Below are 25,726 nucleotides of genomic sequence, written 5' to 3'. Positions count from 1 at the left end.
AAAATAACTGAACAAGTCTTAAACCAAATGCTGTTTATTTAATTTTAAATAGTGTCACATCTGAAAGGAAAGATGCATTGATGGATTGCACCAATGAAAAACGTCCTGTATTTTTAGCCAGCACCCAACTGCTTAGTGAAGGAAGTGTGATGGTGTGTGGTAACATCTAACGGTTAAATTGTGACAATGCCAATATGTCTTGTTTCTACAAACTTCAGTCATCCGATCAACAAAACGAACCAATCCACTATAAGACACAAAATTGTTCAGGCAAAAATGCACTAAATGTGCTAAAAGGAATTTAAAACTTCCAAATAGATGCCCCACATTAAATACATCTTCAAACGTTATCTGAATTGCTCTAATTAGAATTGCTTCGTGCTAAACTTTCCTTTGAATTGTAAAGATTGTAAAATGCAAGATGTACTCAGATTGCGACATATAGCGAAAGGGTCTCGCGTTCACACCTTGCGCTAAAAGTACATCTGTCCTGAAACGAGAAGCGAAACAGCTGGGGGAGGAAGCAGAGTTAGATAATGGAACTTGTAATTCTGGAACCAGACTAGTCAGACAGGAAACAGATAGTGTTCCGTTTTTTCATCGCCCGACACGCCAGGTGGCATTTCACCTCGTGACAACAAAACTTGACCAAACGCAGCTACAGAAAGCAGTACAACAAACAACCTTTCAAATGTCTGACATCTTTTATTCTTCTTGTATATGATTACATTATCCCCCTTTTGTTGGGGAATGAAATATTTGCTTTTATTTGCTTTCTCCTAAGCAGCTGTGTAAATTTAGTCTTGGCACTAAACTCCTTTAAGCACACATCTACTCCATAAACGTCTCCTTGGTGTATTTGTCAGCAACAACAATCTTGTCCTCTTCAGAAGACACAAATAAGCACCACAGTCACAACAAATATCTGGTACACATATAATCATGAAAAAAAAACCTGTTAATATATTCAATCAAAAGAAATATTCAATTGATGTTTGAAGATTCTTTTTTATGTATTTCTGGAAAGAAATTAATGTAATTAAAGTACAAAGCTAACCTTGTGCTCATTACACAGATTATGTCAACAAAATGTCAATTCTACCTAAAGGTCAGGACACCCTGCCCTGAATAACGTGTGTTACCCACTTTTAGCTGAAATAACCCTACACAGACTGGACAGTGTGTCCCAACACCAGCTCTAACGTGAACCTTAGTTAAGATGTCTTGCTCTGAGGACGAGGGCCGGTTTTGTGTGGAAAGCAATCAAAATGCTCTTTAAAGCTCCACCTAATGATGAGTACTCTGGTAATTATGAGAAAAGCTTTGAAAATGTTTCACTGAGATCATGCAGAGATCCGGAAGTGTCCGGTTGTCCTGCACCTCGCCAGGACGCAATCGGCATTTAAGATTTGTCAACGACACATTTCCTGCCTTGTTCCAGTCAAGATGGGCAGACGATGCACATGATCGCTAGAGGAAAAGAAATACAGGCTACTCTTGTTCTTGTACATTCCTCTACTTAAAAACAAAACAACAAAAGCAGTTTCAGCTGGCCATGTGCCGGCACATTTACGTTCACGCACGTTCATTTAAAAAAAAGAAGGAAGATTAAAAAAAAGGGTAACCTTGTGCAAATTATGCCGAATTTGTAAACCTAGAAACTCAAATTACCAACATACATTTTCTAAACTGTGTAAATTAAGCATTTACCTACTAATCTAAATGTTTTTATTCTTGACGCCATTATGATGAGACATCCTGTAGCAGTAAATCATTTTTCTTTATTGGTAATAATGGTTTACTTTGAGGGGAGGAAGGCTGCGGTGTTAAAATTTGTTAACTCAAAAGGACAGGTTCTTCTAATGTTTTTGTCTTTTGACAGCACAGGGGACAACATCTACAGCATGTTGGGTAGTTTGGGTTCACTGCAGCTCTCCATTGAACAGGTGTTCATCGTAAACAGTCCGCTGAGTTCCCACAGACTCAAACCTTTTACGTCATCGCAGAGTCGAGTGTAAATGTTGAGTCCTGGGAAAATGTCATCTTGGAGACGCCTGTTGTATAATGAACTTCCTCAGTAATACTTTGTCTGGTGCGTATGAGTCTGCATGAATAGACTATCAGTCTGACTGACAGAAACCTTAACATTTTATTTAGGTACACCTTGCTAGTAATGCGCTAGACTTCCATTTTACAATATTGCCTTTATTCTTCATCGAATGGATTCAATAAAGTGTTATATATCTTATGTAACAAATAGCAAATTTTTAGCTTAACCTCCATGATGCTAATCTCAAATTTCACCATGTCACCAAAGTGCTCTACTGGACTGAGATCTGGTGACAGTAGAGTAGGAGTTCAAAAGAACAGCTTGAGATAATTTGAGCTTTATTGTAACCGGATTGTTCTAACGGAAGCAGTCATCAGAAGAGGAGTACGCTGCAGTTATGATGGGGTAGATTTTATCTCTGACATTTCCTGGGTGTTAAACAATGACCCGATGGTACTGTTGGTAGCATACCACCAGCATAAGCTTTAATTGTCAAAACAACACAGGACGGATCCCTGCTTTCGTGTCAAATTTTGACCCTACCGTCTGAACGATACAGCTGAGACTCACTGGACGAGGGAAATGTTTTCCCTAATCTGTTGGTGTCCAGTTTGGGTCAACCTGAGTGAACTGCAGCCTCAGGTAACTACAGCCGGCAGACACACCACATGGTTTGGTCTTCAAGATTCCCATCTGCTTCAAGATTCTCGTAAAATTAACTGACCAGGACATTTGGTACCAGCAACCATGATACAATTGTAGTCAAACAAATCCCTTTGCACTTCCTCATTCAGATGCTCAGTCGAAACTCAAGCAAGTCTCCTTTCCCATGTCTAGACGCTGATTGAACTGGTGATCATAGTGGCTATTTTACTTCCTGGTATTGTCTTCAATATACAGTTCAGAGTTGAAGCCTGGTGTAAAATCACTATTCCTCTTTCTGATTCCTGCCCTTTGCAGCGTGTACTTTAGTGTTCGAAGTGTTGCAGTTCAAGCTGTAGAGACTATCCTGAGTTTTTGGCATTTGCACAGCCAGAGTGGGGGAGCTATTTGTAGGGCAGTGACACCTTCTGGATTTTAACAAGTCTATTTCTGACTGATTTGAAATGCAACTGAGGCAGTGGGATAGTGCTTCATGGCTTCAGCTACAAGTTTAGGGAATTTGAGAATGAAATATAGAAAATTCTTCAGTCTTTTTTTTTTCATTAAAATGAATGTAACCCAATCATAACCACTAAAAATGCACTGGTTTTTTTTTCTGCATGTATTTTTAGGGGACAAACTTCAAGAAAACTGTGAACTCAACTGAAACACTGAGTTCCTTTAAATCAAGTCTAAGAACCCACCTGCTCAGAGTTGCCTTTGATGACAGTCAACGTATTAGACGTGTATTGATGATTTTGATCATCACATCTGACAAACTGCAATGTCTACTGCTTGTTTCACAATACATAGTTCCCCCAAATACACATAAGTGGGGGCTTGTCCGGGATTATGTTGAATATGGCAAAAAATAAGTTTTTAATAAGTGATCCTACCTTACAACAGTCTAATGTCTGTGGAAAAGATGATTTATGTGAAATTGCTTCACATTACGGTGCCTCTGTGTCTTAGTCTCTGCTCAAAAGTAAATGAAAATCTTTAGTTTTTCATAGCTTGGTCAAAAAATATATTATCCTTTGCTGTCTAAGGAGGATTTAGGGGACTAACAGTGATGTCACATGAGAACTATTATTAGTGATTGTATTATATTTTTTATATTTTTAAACTGCACTGCAGTTTAAAGCACTTTAAACTGCTTTATTGCTAAAATGTGTTTAGGTCAATGCGTTTGAAAACATAGCCTTTAGTTCTTAAAAACTTTCTACCTTTACTTTGAATTAATGTTCTAATAATAATAATAATAATAAGTTCCTTAATCTATGATTTTTTTTTTTTAATGTCACACAGTTTTAGGGAATATTATATGAAAGGAATGAATTGGACCTGGGCGCTTTCTCTGCCTACAAGTCAGAGGCTGGTTTGAGGCTACGGTTCACACAGTTTACTGTAAATAAAGTTGGCTGTGTTGGTGAGAAAAGCTCACGGCTCTTAATATCGGACCACCAAACATGTTCTGTTGCCAAAGACGTTTTAAAGTGAGCCTTGTTAAAGATACGTTTTACCAGGAACAGCAGATAACTCTGTTGTTATTATAATGTAACTTTGTATTCTAATGTCAGATCACTTTTTTTATAGACATGATTCAGATTGCACTGTACGACAATAGCAGCTTTATTTCAGGTAAAGGTTCCCTAAACAATCAAAAATCCCCTAAACACCAGGGTGTGATAAAATGCATAGCAGTTCTGCCTGAAGCAACAGCCTGCTACTAAATTAACTGTAGCTGTTGGTCTTTCAAAAGACGTTTTTACGTCTGGCCCTCTCTATTTTATTTTCGGAATGAATAAAGTTTTTATTTTTCATCAAAATGAACGTCTTCTCTGTCAGAACCTGGTTTTTCCCTGCGGTCTCAGGGGATCAGTGTTACTGTATCGCCTCCTTCAAAAGGAAAAAGTACTTTTTTTTTCCTCTTCTTAACACCTTTGCCTGATACCAGTAAATGAAAGAAGAACCCGAGAAACAGAAACTTGCTAGCAGGGGAAAAAGCGAAGCGGCTGTCGATGAGAATTTTCACCTTTCATCAGACATCGCTTGTATTATGCAATTTCCTTTAAATATTTCTTCATTTTGCTCTTTATCTGTAGCGTACTTCTGTCTTCTTTTTTTTTAATCTTTACCAGAAATGAACCGGAATTCATCTGAAACCTTTAAGACCAGGAAGACAGTATCATTGCCTCAAACTTGGTAAAAAAACAATTGTGATTTCAGAGTGGTTGGCAATGCGACGTTCATCCAGCAGCCATTGAAACTCCGACATTTTGGTTACATGAGTCGCCCTCTCTCCTCCTGAGCCGGGTGAATCAGCCTGGTCTTCGGCTGACATCGTCCGCGGAGGAAACCTGAGCGGCTCAGCTCCTTGCTGAGGTCATGGGCTGCGGGATTAGGAAGACAGATTTACTCCTCTGAAGTGGGACAGCACATTTGATTGAAGTCTTTCTGTGAAGACACTGGCAAATAATCTGAATTTGGTGCAGAGATGTAAATATGATATTGTATCAGGGCAATATGAACATAGAAAGAAATTTCTGAGTTGCAAAAGTCCAAAATTTGATTAAAAATAAATAAATACAAATTTCTGAAATTTTGAGATTCATTTCAGATATTTTCTAGAAAAACTTTGGACATTTCTGAGTCTCAAATATCAAACATTTTCCAATTGTGAAGCTCTAGCACATTTTCATCTTTTCAAACACAGAAATGTCCTAGTTTTTTTTTTTCTACAAAATTTCTGAGATTAATCTCAAAGTTTTGGGGATTTTTCTATCACATTTTGGACTTTTCAAGCTCAGAAAGGTCCTTGTTTTTGTCTGGAAAATTTCCACGTTTAATCTCAACATTTCTATATGTTTTTTCTAGCACATTTTATCTTTTACTTTTGCTAAAAATAAATAGCAGCAAATTAGGAAGAAATCTGTCTGGAGCTTTAATAAAAAAGAAATAATAATAAAAATAGTCAAACGAACAAACTAGTTGCAAGTATATTGTGTTATGTTTGTAACGATGACTGGAATCAATAAAGGTTTCAAGACAAAAAAATGGGTCGTGGCAATTCAATTTAAAAAAAATATATTTTTTAAAAAGTGTCGCTATACATCTTGTTATAATAGCTCTATGTACAGGTTTTGCATCGTAGACGTGAAAATCACTTCAGTGTTCAGCGAGTTATTGATTAAAAGCGAGTGGGCGACCTTTCCAAGATGGCGGCCTCCCTGCAGTGCATGCGGCTTCTACTCAAACATATCTATGCTACATGCCAGCAGACCAGAACACGGTTTTGTTTTTCGTCGCACCGGTATGGCAGGCCGTTGTAACATAAAATCGGTCTCCTCTGTAGCTGTCGAAATCAAGACGGTCAGAAAATGCCACAAAGCAGAAAGACTTGAGCAGAATGAAATATTCGGAAACATGAACGGACTTTAAGGTTGCTTCAGAAATTTGCAAATAATTTTCTGCTTATTCTATCATCCAACAAACACAGTGTGTTACGGCTCTGGAAAGTTAAAAGTGCTTTCCAGTCCCCGCTCTTTCCCAAGCGGAAAATGGTGCCTGATAAAAAAAAAAAAAAAATGTTTTAATTAAAAAAATTAAAAAAGTTCATTGTTTTATTGAAATTTCAAAATATGCTATGTACATCTGTGAGATTTTGACTGGATGGAAATGCAAATTCAAACTATCAGTATGTCTCCCTGACTAATCAGAATGTTAATGCAAGATGTCTGAAATAGAAAACCCGATTGAAAATATCTGTAATTGATTTTAAAATCAATTTTGACTAGTCAAAATTACAGGTCTGCATATCTTTAATTTAGTTTTGTCTAGTTGCTATTTGCTATCTGCAATATTAGTCAAATCCATAATCTCCTATCTAAAACCTTTAAGATATCTTGAATTATGGCGTCATTCCAGACTTAGAATCATAACTAGTCCAAAATAAAAGTGAGATATCTTTGATTTATTTTATGCCTAGTCACAATTTTAGTTGAAATATGTTTCAAATGGCGAAATATCTTGAATTAAAGCTTCTCTACAACTTGATAGCAAATCTGACGTCATTTATACTCAATTTGAAATGTCTAAAATTGGTACGCTGTCTTGTGAGAATAGAATTAGAGAGTTCCCAAGTTTTACCAAGATTTTCAGATCTCTGGACCGTGGTGTTAAAACGGCCTGCCATAGTTTCATCAACCGCAAGTCTGAGTCAACAGATTTCAGCAGCTTACCGGAACTCCGTCTCCACACCTTCCCTCCGTGGTTCTCCCGACGCGGGGCTTCCGCGGCGGGTTAAAGAAGTGGAGGACCGCTCGGGTCTCGGATGGTGTTTCATCCCTGCAGGCTGTATGCTGGTTAGGCTCCTTTTTCGCAGGTAAAAAAAAAAGAGGAGCTGGGCTCCGTGCAGGTGACTGGATTTGCGCAGGGATCTTCACGTGTAGAAAAGGAATATTCCTGGGAGGATGGGACGAAACATTATAAATGTTTATTTTGTAAAAAAAACCAAAACATTTTGTGGCAACAACAGTTTCATGAAGTGGTTCTGAAGGGAGTTCACCTCCTGCTTTGGAGGTACGTACAGTAAAGAGACCAGCAGGTTTTGGACCCTCAGTGCGAACTGTCGCATATTGATGAGAAAATGGACTGAAACACGAGCGAAGAGGCAACTTTTGAAGATTTCCGTAACATTATCGCGTTTCTTAACCTGCGTGGCCTGTTTATTTTCCCCCCCAAATATTGTCTTATTGATATGAAACTCATACCAATCACATTTCATATCAATAAGACAATATTTGGGGGAAAACAGTTGGGGCACGCAGGCTAATAATTTGCTCTGCCAAAACATGCGTCGCCCTAATAACTTGGAGAAATAAAGAGTTAAGAGGGGCCCTTACAAAAAAATCACATGTGATTCACATGTGGAACATGTGAATCACATGTGATTTTACCACGAAACGTTCCGAAATCACACGAATACATGTGATTCACATCTTTCACATGTAAAAATTTGTGTGAACCACATGTGATCACATGTGACTTTCACATGTGACTTTCACATGTGACTTTCACGGGATTTTTTTGTAAGGGGGATTTCGCATTTTCTACACACGCACACTTCTTCTCTGAGCCACTAGTATAAGTTTTATATTAATAGGACGAAAATGAGGAGAAAATAGACCGTGCAGATATTGGCAGGCGCAGAAATCGTATTGCCAAAAAAAAAAAAAGCATCTCCTCCTATATTAAAAGACTTAAGGATGATATAAAATCTTCTACATAATGATACTAGCTCTATATTCTCTGTTCATGCGTTAAAAGAAAAGGCGGGGAATTTCAAACGGAGCGGAAAACATGCTCATCAGACACGGACCGAAACATTTCACTCATACGTGTCTCCATACAGGCGCCACTACCGTATGTATTTAAAGTCATTTGCGAAATAAAACCCACCCGTTTTAGGGAAACACGATGATGTCACGAATATCTTTAAAAGTTGCCTCTTCGGCCATATAGTTCAGTCGGGTTTTCTCATAAATATGCGTCAGTTTAGAGCGATGCGCGCTCCCGCGACAGGCCACGCGCTTCTCGGCGTAACACCTGCTGGGTTGAGACTCTTCCTGAAGTCGTGAGGTATCCCTCCGCGCCGCTCACACTGAGGTAGAGTAAGAAGTGTTTAGTTTTATGTTCCCACTCTTTGTTATCAGTCCCCGCTGAGGACATTTGAGCTGGTTTCGTTTTATTAACCTTCAGTCTCAGATAATCGTCTGCTTTGCTAGCTGTACGTCAGCGCCGCCATTTATGTTCTGGTTAGAACTACAGTAGTTTCTAAAGGAAATATATTTCGGTCCAGTTTTCCAGACTTGCTGTCTCGGCACAACAGAATAACAGGTTTCCTTAAAAAGTATTTCCCCCCCCTGGCATTTATGAGCCTTTAAGAAATTAGACTGCTGACGCTTCGGATCCATTTATCTTAAATAATTCCTTGCTTCCCTTTCGCTCGGTTTTCACTCGTACAACAGAAACTTCTTACAATCTGCTTGTCTTTTTGCATTTTTTGTTTATTGTTTGTGAAATGCACAGAGCGGATCTAAGAGACTTTGAAGTTTTTGTACGCCAACCGATTCCCAGAAAACGAAAGTTAACTTATTCTCACGTTTCGAGTTCAAAAAGCGGTAAAAAAAAATAAAAATAATAATAATAATAATAATAATTAAAAAACATAAAAAGAGTTTCCAAAAACCTCCGTCATCACACCGGACGTTTAATTCATTAAATCATCAAACATTAAATCTCCACGGTGGAGGTCTAATGTTTGGCAAACGAACACACCGTGTGTGTTCGTGATCCCTTAATTTAATAGTCTAACAGTTACCAAGGTGATCTAAACAAATCCAAAGATAAAAATTAATTACGGATTTTGGTTCTAAACTAACCTTAGAGCCCAAAGAGAAACTAAATGGATAGAAATTACAATTTACAAGATTTAACTTGAATGTCCACAGCAATATTTCTAAGCTCTGCTTGATTCAACATAAATACAGAGAGGGGCTAATCTGTTGATTATTGTTTTGGATTATTGATTAATAATTGGATAGTAGAAGGTGCTTAACTGGAGTGTTTGCTGCTGTTTGCTCGGTTTTACAGAATTTGTACAGGTGAAGCTAAAACTATGTCACTTGAGGAATTTTAGGTAGTGCATATTCACAAAGTTTTTTTCTTTAGTCTTAAATGCAAACTGTGTCGATTCCTTTGTACAGTTTTGGTTTCGTTACTGTTCTGAGTATATTGTTCTGTATACTCCTGTTAACGATAAATCGATTACAAAATCCTTTGACGATTATTTCAACAATCGATTTATCGCGATACATCCAATTAATCATTGGATGTATCCAATGATTAATTGGATACATTTAATCATTGTATCCAATGATTAAATGGATACAATTTAATTACACACGCATTACAGGGACATGAAGTGTTTCCCATGAATAACCAAGTTGCTTCAGAGAATTAGAGAGAATTTAAATGTTTGTCCGTGCTGATATCAGAATACGCTGGAAATCTGTAAAGCACTCGTTTCAAATCTCTTGTGTAATTTCTTTTAATGACATTATATGATAAATAAAGAAAACTCTCCCGTTCTACCTGGAAGGTAACCTCATCTATGTCCTCCCACGTCTCTCGGCTCCGCAGCATGTCCTCCGCTCTAACTCGTCATGTGATCTGGCAGTCCGAGGGGCTGGTGGCTTACCTGAACCCCCGGCCCTGGACCCCGGGCTCCGTGATCCTGGAGAGCAGCGCTCCGGGCAGCGCAGGAGGCAGCATCTTCCACCTCGGCGAGTCCGAGTGCTCGACCTGGCTGCTGGGGGCGAGGACCGTCGCTGAGCTGCTGTGTGACGGGCTGGGTGTTCGGCGGTGTGCTCTGGTCAGCAGACCCCACAGAGACAGACCTGCTCAGGTGAGAAGAATTACCCTGGAGGAAAAATAAACTCAGACTGAAAGGATTTGCCCTTAGCCATGGGGGCTAGTTTCTATCACACAGAGGCCAGAGGGGGTGCAAATGGAGTTGGAATTCTTTCCGTTGCAAACTACGAGTCTATTAGACGATTCCAGCTGCAAAATCAGCGCACATTCATTTTGCAGAACCCAAACAAACTCTACCGATCACTTATGGTTTGAAACTACTGTTGTGAAAGCTACAACATACCTGCAGGCTAGCTAGCTAGCTAGCTACATCACTATGAAGACTGCCTGAATGTTAGCTTGTTAAGCTGCAGCTAACACCTAAAACGACGAATATTCTGCTTAATAAGAAAGTTCGAAATTCGAAATTAAATCTACCAGACACTTATTATCACTTATTAACACCAAGTCTATCCTAAATAGATAATTCATATCTTAACCATACTAATGAAAGTCTTATATTATAATATAATACTTTTATTATTTTCTGCTGTGGTTTAAAAAAAAAAAAAAGCAGCAGTGGGCACAGCTAACAAAAAAGCTAGTTACGCCTTAAGGTTAGCGCAACTAGCACTGTAGCGGATATTAGTTTCGCTAATGCTAATAAAGTAGAATATAAACGTCTGGCTACTTGAATAATTATTAAGTTGATAACCAAAACTTTAATGTAGATGTTGAAGTTTATTCAACATAAAGTTTACAAGAGAGCCGCGTCAAATTAGTGCCGTAGAATTTATCCAGAAAAGTTCATTTGTAGAAAGTGCGCTAAACGTTAGCAAAAGAGATAAACGACAGATTAGCTCTGCTATTTGCACATTAGCGGAAGTGTGCCCACCACTAAAAGGAAGAGGTGTCACAGTACGCGTTTTTGTTTTGTAAATATGTGGAAATAGCCTTACCTAAAACTAAAATTACTCCAAGGTAATTTGCTACTTGTACCAATACAAATGAAATTGATCAGATTTTCAGTTTTTAAGGTTCCAGTTGCTGTTTCTTAGCGACCTCTAAAGTATCACTTTAGCTGTGCGTGTCTGAAGCTGAAATACTGGAACGTTAAAGTAATAAGTGTCTTCTGCATATTCTTTCCACTTCAGGTGTTCTTGGTTTGCAATGCTTTGGTTGATCAAGTTGAATTCGCTCTGCTCCCAACAGATCCGTATCCTGCCCCTCCACGGTCTGGACGCAGAGTGGCGCCCCCACCTGGCCGGAGAAGAGGAGCACAACGCTCACGACCCGGGATACTGCACCTCCAAAACGGCTCCTCGATGGAGCGACTCCAGCCTGACCGACGTTCAGAGCCGAATCAGGGCGAGGCTGCCGCTCCCCGACGCGCCGCCGGACCTCACGTTCCTGGGCGACGACCCGGCTCACGCCGGCCTCTTCTCGCGCATCGTCCGAGGGGAGGAGAAGCAGTGGCGCGTGTGGGAGGACGAAAGCCACGTCGCCTTTCTCACTCCGTTCCCCAACTCCCCCGGCTTCACCGTGCTGGTTCCGCGGCGACCTCTGACCTCTGACATATTCCGACTGCAGAGAGGGGACTACGAAGCGCTGGCGTCGGCCGCCAGGAAGGTGTCGCTGCTCTTGGAGGAAGGACTCGGCGCCTGGGGGGTGGGGCTCATTTTCGAGGGCTTTGAAATCGACTACGCTCACGCCAAGCTGATCCCGCTGCCGTCACCATCACCATCAGGGGAAGGAAACGAAGCCGCCACGCCTCGCTCCCCGCACTTCCACCCCACTTACCCGGGTTATGTCACGTCAGAGGACGGGCCTGAAGCTGACCCGGAGAACCTGAAGGAGCTGCATGCTAAAATTACTGCTGCTTAATGTCGCTGCGTTCAACTCAAGGTTGTTTTTTTTTTTTACCAATCACAAAAATGTGCTTGTTTCCCGTCAGCCAAGCATGTGAACAATATAAATCATCAAGCAAGTATTTTGTCTCTCCATCAAAAACATCGACTTTTAATTCAGAAATCTGATTAAAATAATGTGAATATTAACATTCCAGTAAATTTAAAAATCTTTACAAATGAGACTCCAGCGTATGTATTTTAAATAGCTTCTTATTTAAAATAAATAAACAAAACTCTTGGTACTGATGATACATTTTTAGACAAACTGATAACTAACTTCATCATATATTCAACACAAAAGTTGCACACGTACAATAAATGAAACAAAACAAAAAAAAACAGTTATTATAGAGAAATTCACACATTATTAAATTGAATAAACCAGACGGATAATTGCTTGCAGTGCCACATATTTCCTGGAATATTTACTTCCTGACGTATTTAGCTAATCATCTTGCATAAACTGTGTAACCGCTCATTACATCACTGCTAATTGGTTCCACTGAGCTTTTCTTGCTTTGGGGCTAAATTAATTAGGTCCTAAGTGCCCATTAAGTGTTTTGTAAACCCCACACAGCTTTAGAGTTTCATTAAAAATAAAAAGAGCTTAAGAGTTTCCGTAGCAACCAGCTGATAAATTTAAACACCTGCGAGAGAAAGGTATATTTAAACGAGCTGCAAGATATGATTAAACTTTTAAAACTCAGTTGTTTAATAGAAAGCCTTTAATGTTTTTAAACATTTTATTTGATGTACAACTTTTTTTTTTCTTTTTTTTGCTAATTCAAATTAGCTACAATTGTTGCTATCGCTGGTACAGAGGCATCAAAGAGTTAAAAGTGATTTACTCTTTTATGGCAGCAGCAAAATCTGAAAATGAGCCATTTAGTAATGAATGAGTCCAGTCTTTTCAATGGAAAAAACAAATACATTTTTTAATTATTCTGTTCAAATATGATTTCGTTAAGTTATACTTTACCTTTTGAGTTAACCAAAGTCTCGAGGAATGTTTAATTAGTAGCCAAGACTTCATGTTTCCCTCATGTATGACTGCTGATGGGAAACAAGTTAATTTATTGTGTCTATTTAACTTAACAGCATAATAATTAACCTGGATGAACATAATTCAATTCCTTGTTACTAATTGAATCATTTTATTCGAGTGGGATCAACAATTCTCTTTCTTCAGCACGAGATTAATGGGATTATCTTCATTAGTTGGTAAATAAAAAATATCGAGGGCAACGAAGATGATAAAAAAAAAAAAAATCTAAGCTCCCAGTCGGATAACGGGAGGAAACAAACGTTTTTCACCACATCGCCATGGTATCTATTTATTTTAAGACTCTGTAGCCGTAGGGGGTGTCGGTAAATGTGGAGGACGGGAAGTGACTTCACACACGGCCGGGTCAAACCTTGACGTCGGCCGGGCTTTCCGAGGCCTTCTTGCAGCAGAAAGCGTTCAGTCCCTCCGACTTTGAGATGTAGAGCAGCGGCTCGATGCTGCAGCTCAGGTCCATGACGGCGAACACGCTGATGCTGATCAGACAGAGGTACTCGAACCGCGTGTAGTAAGACACGAAGGGCATGGAGGCCACGGGGGGGAGGTAGTTGAAGACGATGATGCCCAGGTTCTTCAGCACCATCTTGAAGGCCCTCTTCTTCACCGGGTGCATCTTTTCCTTCCCCGCCACCGAGTGCCGGAGGACCCAGATGACGGAGATGTTGCAGAAGACCATGACGGCGAATGCAAAGAGGATGACCCCGGAGAAGATGCCGGTCACGCTCAGAATGCCGTGGATCCCCTTGATGATGCTGTAGGGCATTATTAAACTCCAGATTATGATGCAAACGCAACCGCGGGTGATGGTCTCCTGGTAGCTCGAGAAAAACACTGGGTGTACGACAGCCATGTAGCGGTCCACGCAGATACACACCTGGGGGGGTACACACAGGGAGAAGGAACTATTTAGCATTTATTTTAATTAGCTCTATTAATTTATTTTGCTTTTAGGGTTGTAAAAGAGCACTTGTGCTTTTTCAGTGATGTTATCTAATTTGGGGGTCTGTGAAGAGCTCGACAAAAGCCTTCGTTCCCTTGTTACCTTTTCACATGAGAACCGTGAACTTCTGAGTATTTGGGTTGATCTTGCGTGATGAACTGGAAGAACGTGGAGCAAAAGTGAAAAGCGAAATGAAAGTGATGGTTTTCAAAAACTTTCACAAGAGAAATGTGGTGTCTGTTTACATTCACCACCAGATGAAAGCAGCTTTGAATTCAAAGCACGCCGCGACAAAAAAAAACGCGCGCGCTCACAAGACGCGTGCTGCGCTCGCGCGCAAGAGAACTACAGACACCGCGATATGAACTACAGACACCGCGATATTAGACGACGTGTTTCGACGAAGTTGTCGCGCTTTTTTTTTTTTTTTTTTTGCTCGTGCGCTCTCGTCAGAAAAGCTGACAAGTTTCCGTTATTAGATATTTCGACGGACGGTCGGGCAGACATTCAGATACCGTTCCCTCAGTTCATCACAGAGAACCGTATCTGACCGGCTGTACGGAGCCGGAGCACCGATGATTCTTTTGTCTCCAAGGCTGAGGCACTGACTTCATGACGAGCAATCTGCTTCTTAGGTTGAGAACAAAAGGACTGGTTTTGTCTCACAGAGACCGAAACCAAGCAAACTGCTCCTAACGCCATGTTTAAAACGCCATGTTTAAAACTTGAACAGGGCCAGTCCGTGACATGATGTAGGCAAAGGCTAAGGGCGCCAGTCCAGTGGGGTAAGGAAAAAATATATATATATTTTCACTATTATTTTATAAAGCTCACCGTTAATAATATAAGGATTCTATACCAATCTAGCAAGGAATATAAAATACTTAATCTAATAATATTGATACTTTACTAAACCCCACTCCTCCTTTTCCACTAGTTGGTTTGTTCCTCACAGTCACAGTTGAAGGACAAAGTCAAGAAAAACGTACAAGAAAAAGTGGTGCTAGGTCCTTCACCCCATACGCAAACCTCTGGAAGATCCAGATGTTTTTGTCGTCCAGCTCCAGCCTGTTGACCAACTCTATAGGCGTCATCAAGCAGAAGTAGGCGTCCAGCACGGCCAGGTTGAGGAAGAAGATGTCCGACGTGGAGGTGTTCTTCTTTTTCGAAGCGATTTGCCAGATGACGAAGATGTTGCCCGGAGTGCCAACGACCAGGTTGATCACCTTGCACGCAAAGTAGAAGGCAAAGGGCTGAGGGGACACGACGCATTCTGGGTAATTGTACCAGAGCGGGCGAACACGACCCCCGGTGCTGGTCGAGTTGTCATAAAGGCTGGCGTTCAACATGTTTTAAATCTGGAAGGAAATGCTAAAAAGAAAAAAAAAAGAGTTGGAGTAAAGGTTATGGTTTATCATTCATGTCTAATCCATTAAGATCATACTTAATAGAGAAACATCTCATCAAACGCCTCACCTCAACACAGCCCCGACCTTCTTATCCTGACGATCACTGGGACAAACAACTCACTCTACAAGGACCAAGTGTACCGTTTCAGGAATGGAACAGATTTTAGATCATGTGATTCCCGTTCGTAGCATTGAGCTAAGTTGTAATTGGTTAGCTCCATGAACTTCAGTAGCTGTGTTCAGCGATTGGATGGTGTGGAGATGGATGGAAGGCGTGTTTAGGCTGTGGCGGAGATGGATGGTGGAGCAACTTTTTTATACAATGTGGAAAGGTGTAAAAGCTCTACTGTTACCCAACATTTCTCCCTTTTTGATTTTCGAAAATGATATTTTAGGTTACAGACTCTTTAGTAGGAAATATAAGCCACCAACTGGATGGTAAGTTTCGTGTTTCTCCGGCAGCATGATGATTCTCCCATGAGTATTTTATCTACAGTAGCAGGACAGAAGCTTCATCGCACTGATGCAACCTGAAGCCGTAAACAACTGATGTAAGGTTGGCAAATGAGAAATCTAATGCAAGGTGTTACTGTAGAGCTTCGACTGAGGTAAGGAGCTTCACAATGGACACAAATAGATGCATTATTATGTTGGTGCCAACTACTGTACAACCTGGAGAGAAATGGAAGTGTTGTTTTCAAATTGTAGTGCGACGACATTTCTCTGGTACTTTAGACGTACTGGCTGGCCATGACTTCTGCAGGAGGCCTCCATCTTGACAGAAGGCTGAGCTGAGATCTTCAAATCATCCAAACTTTGTGTTCTGACCTCAAAAAGTCCTGAAATCATGAAGTTTATTCCAATAGTTTAGAACCACAATGAAACCGTGAGTAGTTGTACCTCTATGAATAAGTTTTATTTTTAGTTTGAATATTACATATGCCTGTAGCCTCCAAACTGTGTTTGTCCCTGAAAATGTAAACAAATGTTACATTTTTCAAATGAAGTGTCAACATTGTGATTCTGAAATGTTTTGTACTAATTACATCTTATTTCTCTTAAACTGTGCAAAAAGGTGGTGCAATGACTTTGATCATTCATCATTCAGATCATTAGCAGCATTTTATGAGACTGATAAAAACTTTTAATGTACAAATACAACATAATGTAGCCTTATCCTTGCTACACTACAAAGTAAAAAAATAAATAAATCTGATGGTGACATTTGTCTTAATTCAAACTTTTTCCGTTTATCTTTTCGATTATTCACGATTTGTCTACATAACGTTTTCTTTCCATTTGTTTCCTGAGCAGATTTTTCCAACTCTACCAATTTCAGCAGGAAAGAAGAAAAAAACAACAAAGATGTTATAATCCTTTATTAAACAACAACCTTATCAAATTTTCTAGTTTAACGGAGTCTGCATTTCAGAATTGAAGCAGCTGGGTAATTTTTCTGCTTTGTTTTTATTAAGGAGAACAGAAAAAAAAAAAGCAAAAATATGATGCGTTTCCAACCCCCCCAACTTTCTCACACAGATTTATTTATGCAAAAGCTTAGGAAGAGTTACATATGTTGAGTTGTCGAGACAGGAGAGCCAGTAAAAGAACTCAACATACCGTAAAAATAAAAAAACAATAAAACATTTACAACATAAACGCGAGCATTATGTTGTAAAGATGTAAGACATTCATTGTTTAGTAAAGCGTATTCAGGGATAATGAGTTTACTTAACTGATAAAAAATAAAAACGGCGATTAAGCAAAGAGTTCTTCAGTTCTTTGCACTGTAATATGAGGATGAAAGACACAAAATTGGCTATCTGTTTTAAAAAGTAACACTTTGGTTAGACTTTACTCGCCGCCCTATTTGATTCTATTTGTGCAGTAGCTTTCAAAAATGGGTGGTAACGAGTCAGACATGTATAAAAATAAATAAAAATCACCTTAAGCCTTGAAGCAATCTCAAACCTGTGCTACGATCTCTGAGGAGAAACAGATCCTGAGTTTTATTTTTTGTCTAGATTTGAAAAGGTGGGTAGGAATAAATTATTTTCCATCATGTCTAGTGCAGATCTCTTCTGCCAATTAATTAAAATTTGGATTTGTTTTGGAGAATTTTTAACGACTTAAGAATGCGTTGTAGTCAAAGCAGATAATATAAATTTATAAATTATATTTTTGTCTAACGAATAAGGAAGCATTTTAGCTTGAAAAGTTCCTATAAACTCCTCAGTACAAGGAAATGGAAAGAGATATTTCATGTGATTAGCATGGCGTCTATTAAAAAAGATGTTCAAGTATTTCAAGTACCAGAAAGTAAATAAGCACACTAGAGTCTCCTAAAAGAGTGCAAAATATAATCACACAAAACTGCATATTTTACTTTTTTTTTCCAGAATTTACCTCAATAAGAAACAATACTGATTAAATATGCTCCCCTGCTGCCTGCCATGATTCTTACTCAAAATGCGATAGATCAGGGCGGTGAGACAAAAATAAAAAATTAATTCCAAAAAGGCGTCCAACACGGACAGAACCTGTTAGTCACAATATGCATTTTTTCTTTTAGTTTTGACATCTTATTTGTGCCACAATATTATTTATTAATTCAGCCTTGCTCAGTTGTTTAATAATCAAGAAGAACTAGCGAAACAAAAACAAACAAAAAAAACACCACTTATCAACTTAATTAGAAGAAAATTCTGGCGTATGCTAGCACACTGAACCACGAAGCAGGAAAATACTCATAAATAGAAATAATCAATAGCAACATATTAAAAATGACCTAGTGGCACGCTCATGATTGTAAGCAGAAAGTTACCAGAACCTCATGCTACCAAAAGGTTTCACCAGGCAGACGTTTGGGCAAACTTCATTCTTCTGTCCGCTAAGCTAACTGTGCGCTGCACAAAGAGCTCCTCCTCTAACTTTAATATTACCAAAAAAAAAAACACTGCAAAAAAACCCTGCTGCTTTACAGACAGCTGGAACAGGAGTAACATTACTCAAACACCTTTTCAGTAGAAATGAGTCCTTTACTCATTGGACAACAAGGGAGAACTTTCATGTCTTTAAACACGTGATGCAAAGGGATTCTCAAACGTAGGCGAGCATTCCGTGGACACGGAACCGGTAAAGACACGTGTATTCGACGTGACCCCAGTTGGAGAGAACTCGCAGCTCCACGAACCGATACACCTCGTCACTGGGGTTCTGCGCGAGAGCAGGGGAGAAGACGACAACGGGACGAATGAGAAAGAGAGGAGAGGTAAGAGAGGTTAACCAAGACTTAGACTGTATTCTGTTACTATGGAAACAGAAACGAGATGTGCTGGTAATAGTACGACGGCTTGTTAGGGATATTGCAGATAGAAAAGTGAAGGAGGGCTCATTTCTGCCAAAAAATCTCAGAAATTGAAAGAGTTTGAAAAGTCAAAAGTTTACTAGAAAAAAACTCGGAAACCTCGGAGCATTAAAAGTAAAACATTTTTTTTGCAAGTCAAACATTTTCCACTTTTGATGCTCTGAAATTTCCATGTTTCTTTCTAGGAAATTTTTGACTTTTCAAACTCAGAAGTTTAGAAGTTCTTTTCTACAACATTTTTGAGATTAATCTCAAATTTTCTGAAATGTTTGGTGGAAATTCACTCCTCTTAATTTATTTTGAATATTTTCATCTACAACATCCCCAATTCACCGCCGTGTAACAGAGACCAGCTTGAACTTACAGGCAGTTTAAACGTCTGAGTTGACGCTCCGTCTTCATCATAAAAAAACGCCCCGAGCAGCGCTCCTTCTTCTGTGTCATTTTTCAATCCCTGGAGGAGAAAGAAACAGAGGAAAGCTGCTCTTAATGAAACTCTCTCTACTAGAGTGGTCATAGTGATTTATGATAATAATAATAGCTGACAATACACATGTCGCCTATTTACGCAATTAATCACATTCCTTTTTATTTTATTTTTTTAAATGTACAAAAGTCCTGAGCCGGAACCTTTGTTTTCACGTGTTTCTGGCTCCCCCATAAATCTGACGCACAACTACAAACAACAGCAATGGTTGACAAAGCCACTGGGAGTTCATTTTTACTTTTTTACTGGAAAAAACTATTGTTGTGTGCAAGTTGTTTTTCTTTTTTAAATCAAGTTCCACCACTAGATAATAATAATAATAATACAGAATAATAAAAATAATAATAATAATAATAATATGTTTAATACAAGATTAGCAATATGAAGGTTTGGAGCACAGTTAAGGCTCGGTTAGATCTTCTGAAATAACATATAATAAATACAGTTTATCACATTTGACTATAATAAAAGTCAGCTCCAATATTTGCTAAGAAAATTTTTTACATTCAATTTAGACACACTGGAAGGCATGAATAAATCTCTATATTTTATATTCGCTAATGAACTAGCTGAAATAATTACAGAAAGTCATCCGTTATTGGCAGAATCATTTATCATTTTTCTCCTGTTATGTTGCTGTGTGTTATTGTCATTTTTGTAACCGGCTGACTTGCTGGCTGAAAGGCATGTGGTGCCACAAATGTATTCAAATCAGCTGAATGGAGTGATTTGTAGAGCAAAATGTGTCACTGACATTGCAAGGCAACCAGTCCCACCACAGAGTTTTGTTTGAGCTACCGAAAAACCAAAAAAATAAAAAATGTGTGCAGCATTGCAGAACTCACGTAGACTTCAAAGTCTTTTGGTGCCGAGTCGATGTGGCCGGTGGGGGAGTTGTAGCGAGGCAGGTGGTCCAGAGTCACATGACTTATCCTGATGGGGTGAGACAGAGAGACGACCAGGGTGCCTTGGACGCCGTGGAACGCCCAGCATTTCCCAGGGAGCAGCACCGGGTAACCCTGGAGAGACAGCAGGCTTCGTTAGCAACCCCGCCTGGGAAAGCTAACGCTTACCGACGGAGCAAACAGGACGTCGTGCCTGGATGACGGTGCGCGGGCTCTCAGACGGATACCAGAGAGGGAAACCAAAGAGAGTGATGCACGCCGAGCGAATGCGATACGTCTCTGAACACCGTGTGCTGACGATGCTGGCACCTTCACAGACACGCACAAAAAAGAAGGACCGGATTAATGGAAAGGAGAAAAGGTCACTGTGCGTCTTCAATGCACAATTAATAATAACAGATATTTTACATACACTAGGAAAAACGTTCAGATTGATATACATATTTAAATATTTCTGGGGGGGGTTTAATTTGAAAAAACATCAAACCTAAGGAAGCCGAGAGAGGTCGTATTTGCGTAATTTGTTTTTTCTCTTCAATATAACAAGATATTTATGTTTTGTTATCATAAAATAACTGTTTTGTTCAGATAATTTCTTCCGTTGTCACAATTTAGTTTTTCGATTGTTTTCTAGAGATAATGAGTTACTGTTACACACACACACGCCATGACTTACACTTAGGAGTCCTCTCAGGTTGTCGTGGCAGCCACACACACACACACCAATGAACTTATCTCGAGAAAACCACCGGGGGAAAGTATCTGTGGTCTCGGCTTCCGTGCCAAACAAAGCAGACTTGGTAGAATTTTAAACACAAACTCTGGCAGGAGATTTTAAACCTCTGACCTTGAGTCTCAAGAGCAAAGTCAGGCATTTTGTCCGCCTCTGGACGTCTACACTCCTTGCAGTCCACTTTGACCTCCAGCCTGTTCGCTTCCTGTTCCTGATTGAAGAACAGAGCTAACAGTGAGAAACACACACAGTTAGGAGTTCATACTTCCACGACGATCTCCAGACTGGCTACCTGGATGCGATCAGTGAGCCACTTCTCCATGGCCAGCTGGAGCTCTGGTGTGAGCTGGTTGTGGACGGAGTCTGGAGCTGGTGTCGCCTGCATGGAGGACAGCTCCTGGGACAACTACGGTAACAGAGAGGGGCCACAGTGAAACCGGAGCAAAGTGTTGGAGGTGCGGAGGGGGGAGGGGGGGAACGTCTCCGCCAGTCAGACGCGTTTCCGTCGGTTACCTTAGCGTTCTGGGTCTCCAGAGTTTGGATCTTGAGGCTGAGGCTGGCGGCAGCGGAGCGGCTGTCCGTCTGATGATCTTCCATCTGCTTCCCCAGACCAGAAACCTCCTGCTCCAGGTGGCGGCGGATGTCAGAGTCCGCCGCCTCGATCTTCGCCTTCAGGAAATCCACGTCCAACTGATGTTTCTCCTTCAGCTGCGGGAAAAAGATAGAGAGAAGTTGTTGGGTGTGGATACTGCCGCTCCTTACGGAAAGGCAGTTCTTTGTTTTTTAAATAATCACACACTCATTCTGCACATTGTGTACAGACTTCGCTGTGAAAAAGTATTTGCCCTCCACTCCCAATCCCATCCCCAGATTTCTTCTGTCTTGGCTTATTTAATTACTCTCACGATTCAGAGACATTTTAATGTCAAACTAAGATGAACACAAAAAGCAGTTTTCCAATAATAATTTCACTGGATGTACTTAGAGGAAAAAGTTATGTAAACCAACACATCGTGACCCACTCTAAAAAAAAATAAAATAATCTGAGCAGATCTGAAATTTATCCATCAAAAAAAAGAAACAAGTGCTATGTAAATAAAATGTATAAATGATGTCAGAAAATTAAAGTGATGTGGTTAAAAATGTAAGACGTAAGAGCTATTAAATATATTTTTGTCAATGTATACAATCAAAGTTATTAAAAATAAAGCATGCTAGTTTTTAAACCTGCAACAGCAAATAAAAGAATCCAACAGAAAATCTATCATTTCTGCAGTTTCATATCTCAAGCACTAGAGGTCACTCTAAGCGCAGGTGAGCTAAGTTAAACTGAACCTCATTTTCTTTTAAGAATCTTCCGACAATAACAATAGAAATGGCTCATTAAAGGAGCATTTAGGACATTTTCTCTTTTTGTCAAGTGATAACTGGCAGCTGAATAGACAATGTGTGTAGGTGGAGGTTGTTCTGATTTTAATTTTTCTGGACATTGTATTAATTGATCACCATAGATGCTGCCATGACAGCTGGAAAAATGTACCAAAAAATAAAAGAAAAGAGAAGAACAAACACAAAGCAAACCAACCTGGCAGAGAAGCTGTTCCTGTTTCCGCTGAAGCTCCACCTGGGATAGAAAAACACAAACAAATTTAATACAAATCTGTTTCTGGTTCAGGCCTCGAATCCATTCTAACCAACCTATTTTGTTTACTGTTCAGTACCATTTGTAATAACAGAAAATTACAAATGTTAAATTTCTCTCTAGCTTTCCCCTTGTCTTACCAGAAAATCTTGCATCTTTCCTTGTACAGCAGCAGAAACGACGTCTGAATCCTGGATGGAAGGAAAATACACTTTTAATCAACTCAAATGAGAAAACATCACAGTTGTGAGCAAAGCTAAAACACACGGCATCTTTTAAAGCAAGCAGGCTGTAAATAAATGTTTACACCTCTTCAGGCTCTGACTACATACTAAAACCATGTTTTGACTGTGGGCATGATGCCCTTTCTACAGAAAGTTTATTTTTTTCACGACTGTCCACACGGCATTTTGCCAAAAGTCCAAATGTGAGTTGGAGTATTTAGCTAGAACTGGTGTTCGCTTTAAAACTCTGCAGAGATCATCCCTGCATGCGACTCATAAAATAAAACACTGCTTTCGTATTTACTCAGATTAACTTTTGTCTGATATCAGAATTTGTTAAAGGACCTGAAATATTTCCGTTTTACAAAGTAGCAAAAACTAGGGACGGACGGATCCACTTTTTTCGCTTCCGATACCGATATCTGAAGTTTAGTATCGGCCGATACCGATCTGATACGGAAAAACAGCTGAATTGGATTAAAACATTTCTTTTTTTAAAACACAGACATACACATACCGGAATTACAAATTTATTGGATAACTCTGCACCAGCAAAGAACACAGCTAATTACACAAATACCTTCACAAGCTTGTTGTGAAAAACAACTTTAATTTGTTCAGTAGGTGGAAGTAGGAGTAGAACAACCAATGTAAAATAAATAATAACGAAACTGACAAAAACAACAGGTTGACTACCTTGGCCAAACACGTGCAAATAAACTGCAACACACTTTCTTTCAAATGTTTCACAAAGTGCAATTAGGAATTTTAAATATAAAATAAACAATAAAGCATGACGTCGCTCAAAGGATAGAACTAGAGTGAATATATCAACTCTTATGGATCAGCCACATCGTCACAGATACCCAATATAGAATTTATTTCAATAACGAGATTGACACAGATATCAATATCGGATTGGTGCATCTCTAGTGAAAACTGAACGAATCTGTAAGAAGGAAGAATAGTTTTTTTCCCAGCAGCGCACTGTGGAAACCAGCGTAACCAGCACAGACACACAGAGAGAAGAACACAAGCTGTAGCTGAGTCCTACCACCACAGGTATGGGGATGGTGCTGGGTCGAATCCCGGGTTGTGTGCGAACGATGAAAGAGGTGAACAAAGGAAGGAGCAACCAAATACCTGCAGAAAAAAATAAAGAGGGAAAAACAAAGCTTCAGATAAAGCCCTCAGAAACACACAGTAACTACAGCGTCATTTAACTGGTGCGTGACACGTTCGGTCACTGTGGGGTGGAAAATGAAACACGGCTGCTTTGAGTCAGACCCTGCCACCTCCTCTGATTGCCTGGGGAAACCCCTGCTCTTGATAACTTTATACCCTTCACACGACAGCGTCTCTAGCAGCGCTGCAAAAGGGCATGTCCTGCTTTCATTTAAAAAAAATGTGATCGCAGTCGTTTGAGCTGCAGAGATCTCCACAGATCTGCTAGAATAATGTCAGTGTCTTTAACACGAGGCTGAAGCATCAACCAGACAACCAAGCAGGCTCCGACACGTTGAATGTTGCTGTAACTTACACATAAGCATGATGAGGAGCAGGAGAGCCAGCAGGAGAGCCTTCTTCGTCCGGTCCCTGACTGAATTGTTAGCTGTAAGAAAGATTTATTTACAGAGATATTTTTATGAGGTAGAAAAATCACAAGAAGCAATTTTTACGTAAATATTGGCATGTGAAAGCAGCTTATAATCCACAGGCAGATGTTAAAAAGTAATCAAAATATTGGCGTTGTCTAGGTATGCACCATATATCGGCAATAATATCTTTATTATCCGATATATTGTTAGTCATTTTTTCGAACGTATCAGTCCGATATCGACAACCAATGTTTACTTCTTGCTTGTAAGGTGTAAAAATTTAGAACGCAATTAATTGCTTTTTTAACTTTTTGCACACCAAAGTATTTTGGTATTTTACATGCCAAGTCGGAACCTTTGTTGTCCGTTTCTAGTACGCCCATAAATCTCACGCACAAACTATATCCCCAAACAAAGCAATAGATGACAAACCTGCTTCTCTTCTCTTGGAAACTTAGCAGTTTTGCTAAATATCGATACGGTAAAAAAAACAAAAAACACCCTACCTCCTACTCTACCTACACTAGCGGCAAAACATTTTAGCAAAAAACAAGATTCAAAATGGCGTATTTCCATTAAGCTAATTCATTTTCAAAATGTCAAATTGCACAGTTATATGGTCAGTGGAAACACAGCTAAAGATGACAAACCTGAAGATGTGACATGAAGCACTTTTCTGTGTGCATGAGCAGCCATCACTGAGGCTGAATCTGTCACAAAGTAGAGACAAAGAATTTCATTACTGTTCCCCAGAAACACAAACACACATATAAAACACAAAGTAGTTCTCACTCATTAGATTAGAAAAGGCATCATTGATCCTGCTTCTGTATCCTGGACTGGGAGCTGCACCGCTACTGCCAGGTGGGGTTCTGGTTGTGCTGGTGGCAGGTGAAGGCTTCCTGTAGGGGCCCTCGGCGGACGAGTACCCTGAGCTGTCGGCGCCACTTTGACTCTGCTCCTTGCTTTTGGATCCGTGCTGTAGGGGCGGCAGGCCGGCGTCGCAGTGGCCAGGAGAAGGGCTCCTCTCCGGGGTCATCGAGTGGCATTGCTTGGACGTGTGGTTCTGAGGAGACGACGGAGTCAGAGCCGGCCGAGGGGTCGGCGCGGTGGGGGCGAAGGTGACGCTCCTCAGGGGCGACAGGGTGGGAGCGCTCCCTGCCGTCAGACCTGGAAGGGAACAGATAGCTGCCGTGTCAGATTGTCCCACTCCCAACAGGATGGTGCTTCCTCAGTTTGACAGATGACATAACATTTAATTAGCTGTCTAATTATGAATGTTTTGTTAAATTAGTAACTATTTAGCGTTGCTGTTTTGAAAAGAGCTCTACAACAGAGATCTG

General features: G+C 40.0%; 3 protein-coding genes and 1 long non-coding RNA gene across 5 annotated transcripts in view; 1 reads left to right on the top strand and 3 right to left on the bottom strand.

The window, feature by feature from the left end:
* Positions 1-6,836: 6,836 nt before the first annotated feature.
* On the bottom strand, positions 6,837-7,798 carry LOC116720605 (uncharacterized). The gene is made up of 2 exons (XR_004339426.1): positions 7,260-7,798; positions 6,837-7,156 (listed from the first exon to the last, which is right to left on the bottom strand). It is a non-coding gene; the product is annotated as an uncharacterized LOC116720605 (long non-coding RNA).
* Positions 7,799-8,252: 454 nt separating this feature from the next.
* On the top strand, positions 8,253-12,973 carry LOC116720603 (uncharacterized). The gene is made up of 3 exons (XM_032563963.1): positions 8,253-8,359; positions 9,896-10,160; positions 11,318-12,973. The coding sequence occupies exons 2-3, from the start codon at positions 9,897-9,899 to the stop codon at positions 11,987-11,989; spliced, it is 936 nt and encodes a 311-aa protein (XP_032419854.1). The 5' UTR covers positions 8,253-8,359; position 9,896; the 3' UTR covers positions 11,990-12,973.
* A 451-nt stretch (positions 12,974-13,424) lies between these two features.
* On the bottom strand, positions 13,425-15,367 carry LOC116720604 (proteinase-activated receptor 3-like). The gene is made up of 2 exons (XM_032563964.1): positions 15,008-15,367; positions 13,425-13,952 (listed from the first exon to the last, which is right to left on the bottom strand). The coding sequence occupies exons 1-2, from the start codon at positions 15,365-15,367 to the stop codon at positions 13,425-13,427; spliced, it is 888 nt and encodes a 295-aa protein (XP_032419855.1).
* Positions 15,368-16,791: 1,424 nt separating this feature from the next.
* Positions 16,792-25,726, bottom strand: part of LOC116720601 (SUN domain-containing protein 2-like) — an 18,529-nt gene continuing 9,594 nt past the window's right edge. For both annotated transcript variants that reach the window (XM_032563961.1, XM_032563960.1), the window contains exons 4-16: positions 25,176-25,553; positions 25,034-25,093; positions 24,326-24,397; positions 23,840-23,928; positions 22,702-22,752; positions 22,505-22,543; positions 21,433-21,627; positions 21,212-21,325; positions 21,034-21,130; positions 20,380-20,495; positions 20,127-20,300; positions 19,159-19,248; positions 16,792-18,643 (exon numbers count right to left, since the gene is read on the bottom strand). In XM_032563961.1, the coding sequence (XP_032419852.1) occupies positions 18,527-18,643; positions 19,159-19,248; positions 20,127-20,300; positions 20,380-20,495; positions 21,034-21,130; positions 21,212-21,325; positions 21,433-21,627; positions 22,505-22,543; positions 22,702-22,752; positions 23,840-23,928; positions 24,326-24,397; positions 25,034-25,093; positions 25,176-25,553 (1,592 nt within the window). In that variant the 3' untranslated portion in view covers positions 16,792-18,526. The remainder of the gene's footprint in view (positions 18,644-19,158; positions 19,249-20,126; positions 20,301-20,379; positions 20,496-21,033; positions 21,131-21,211; positions 21,326-21,432; positions 21,628-22,504; positions 22,544-22,701; positions 22,753-23,839; positions 23,929-24,325; positions 24,398-25,033; positions 25,094-25,175; positions 25,554-25,726) is intronic.

This window comes from Xiphophorus hellerii, chromosome 5, assembly GCF_003331165.1.
Source record: "Xiphophorus hellerii strain 12219 chromosome 5, Xiphophorus_hellerii-4.1, whole genome shotgun sequence".
Classification (NCBI taxonomy): Eukaryota; Metazoa; Chordata; class Actinopteri; order Cyprinodontiformes; family Poeciliidae; genus Xiphophorus; species Xiphophorus hellerii.
The sequence above is the reverse complement of the archived record's forward strand: the minus strand, read 5'-3'. Positions and strand labels throughout refer to the sequence as shown.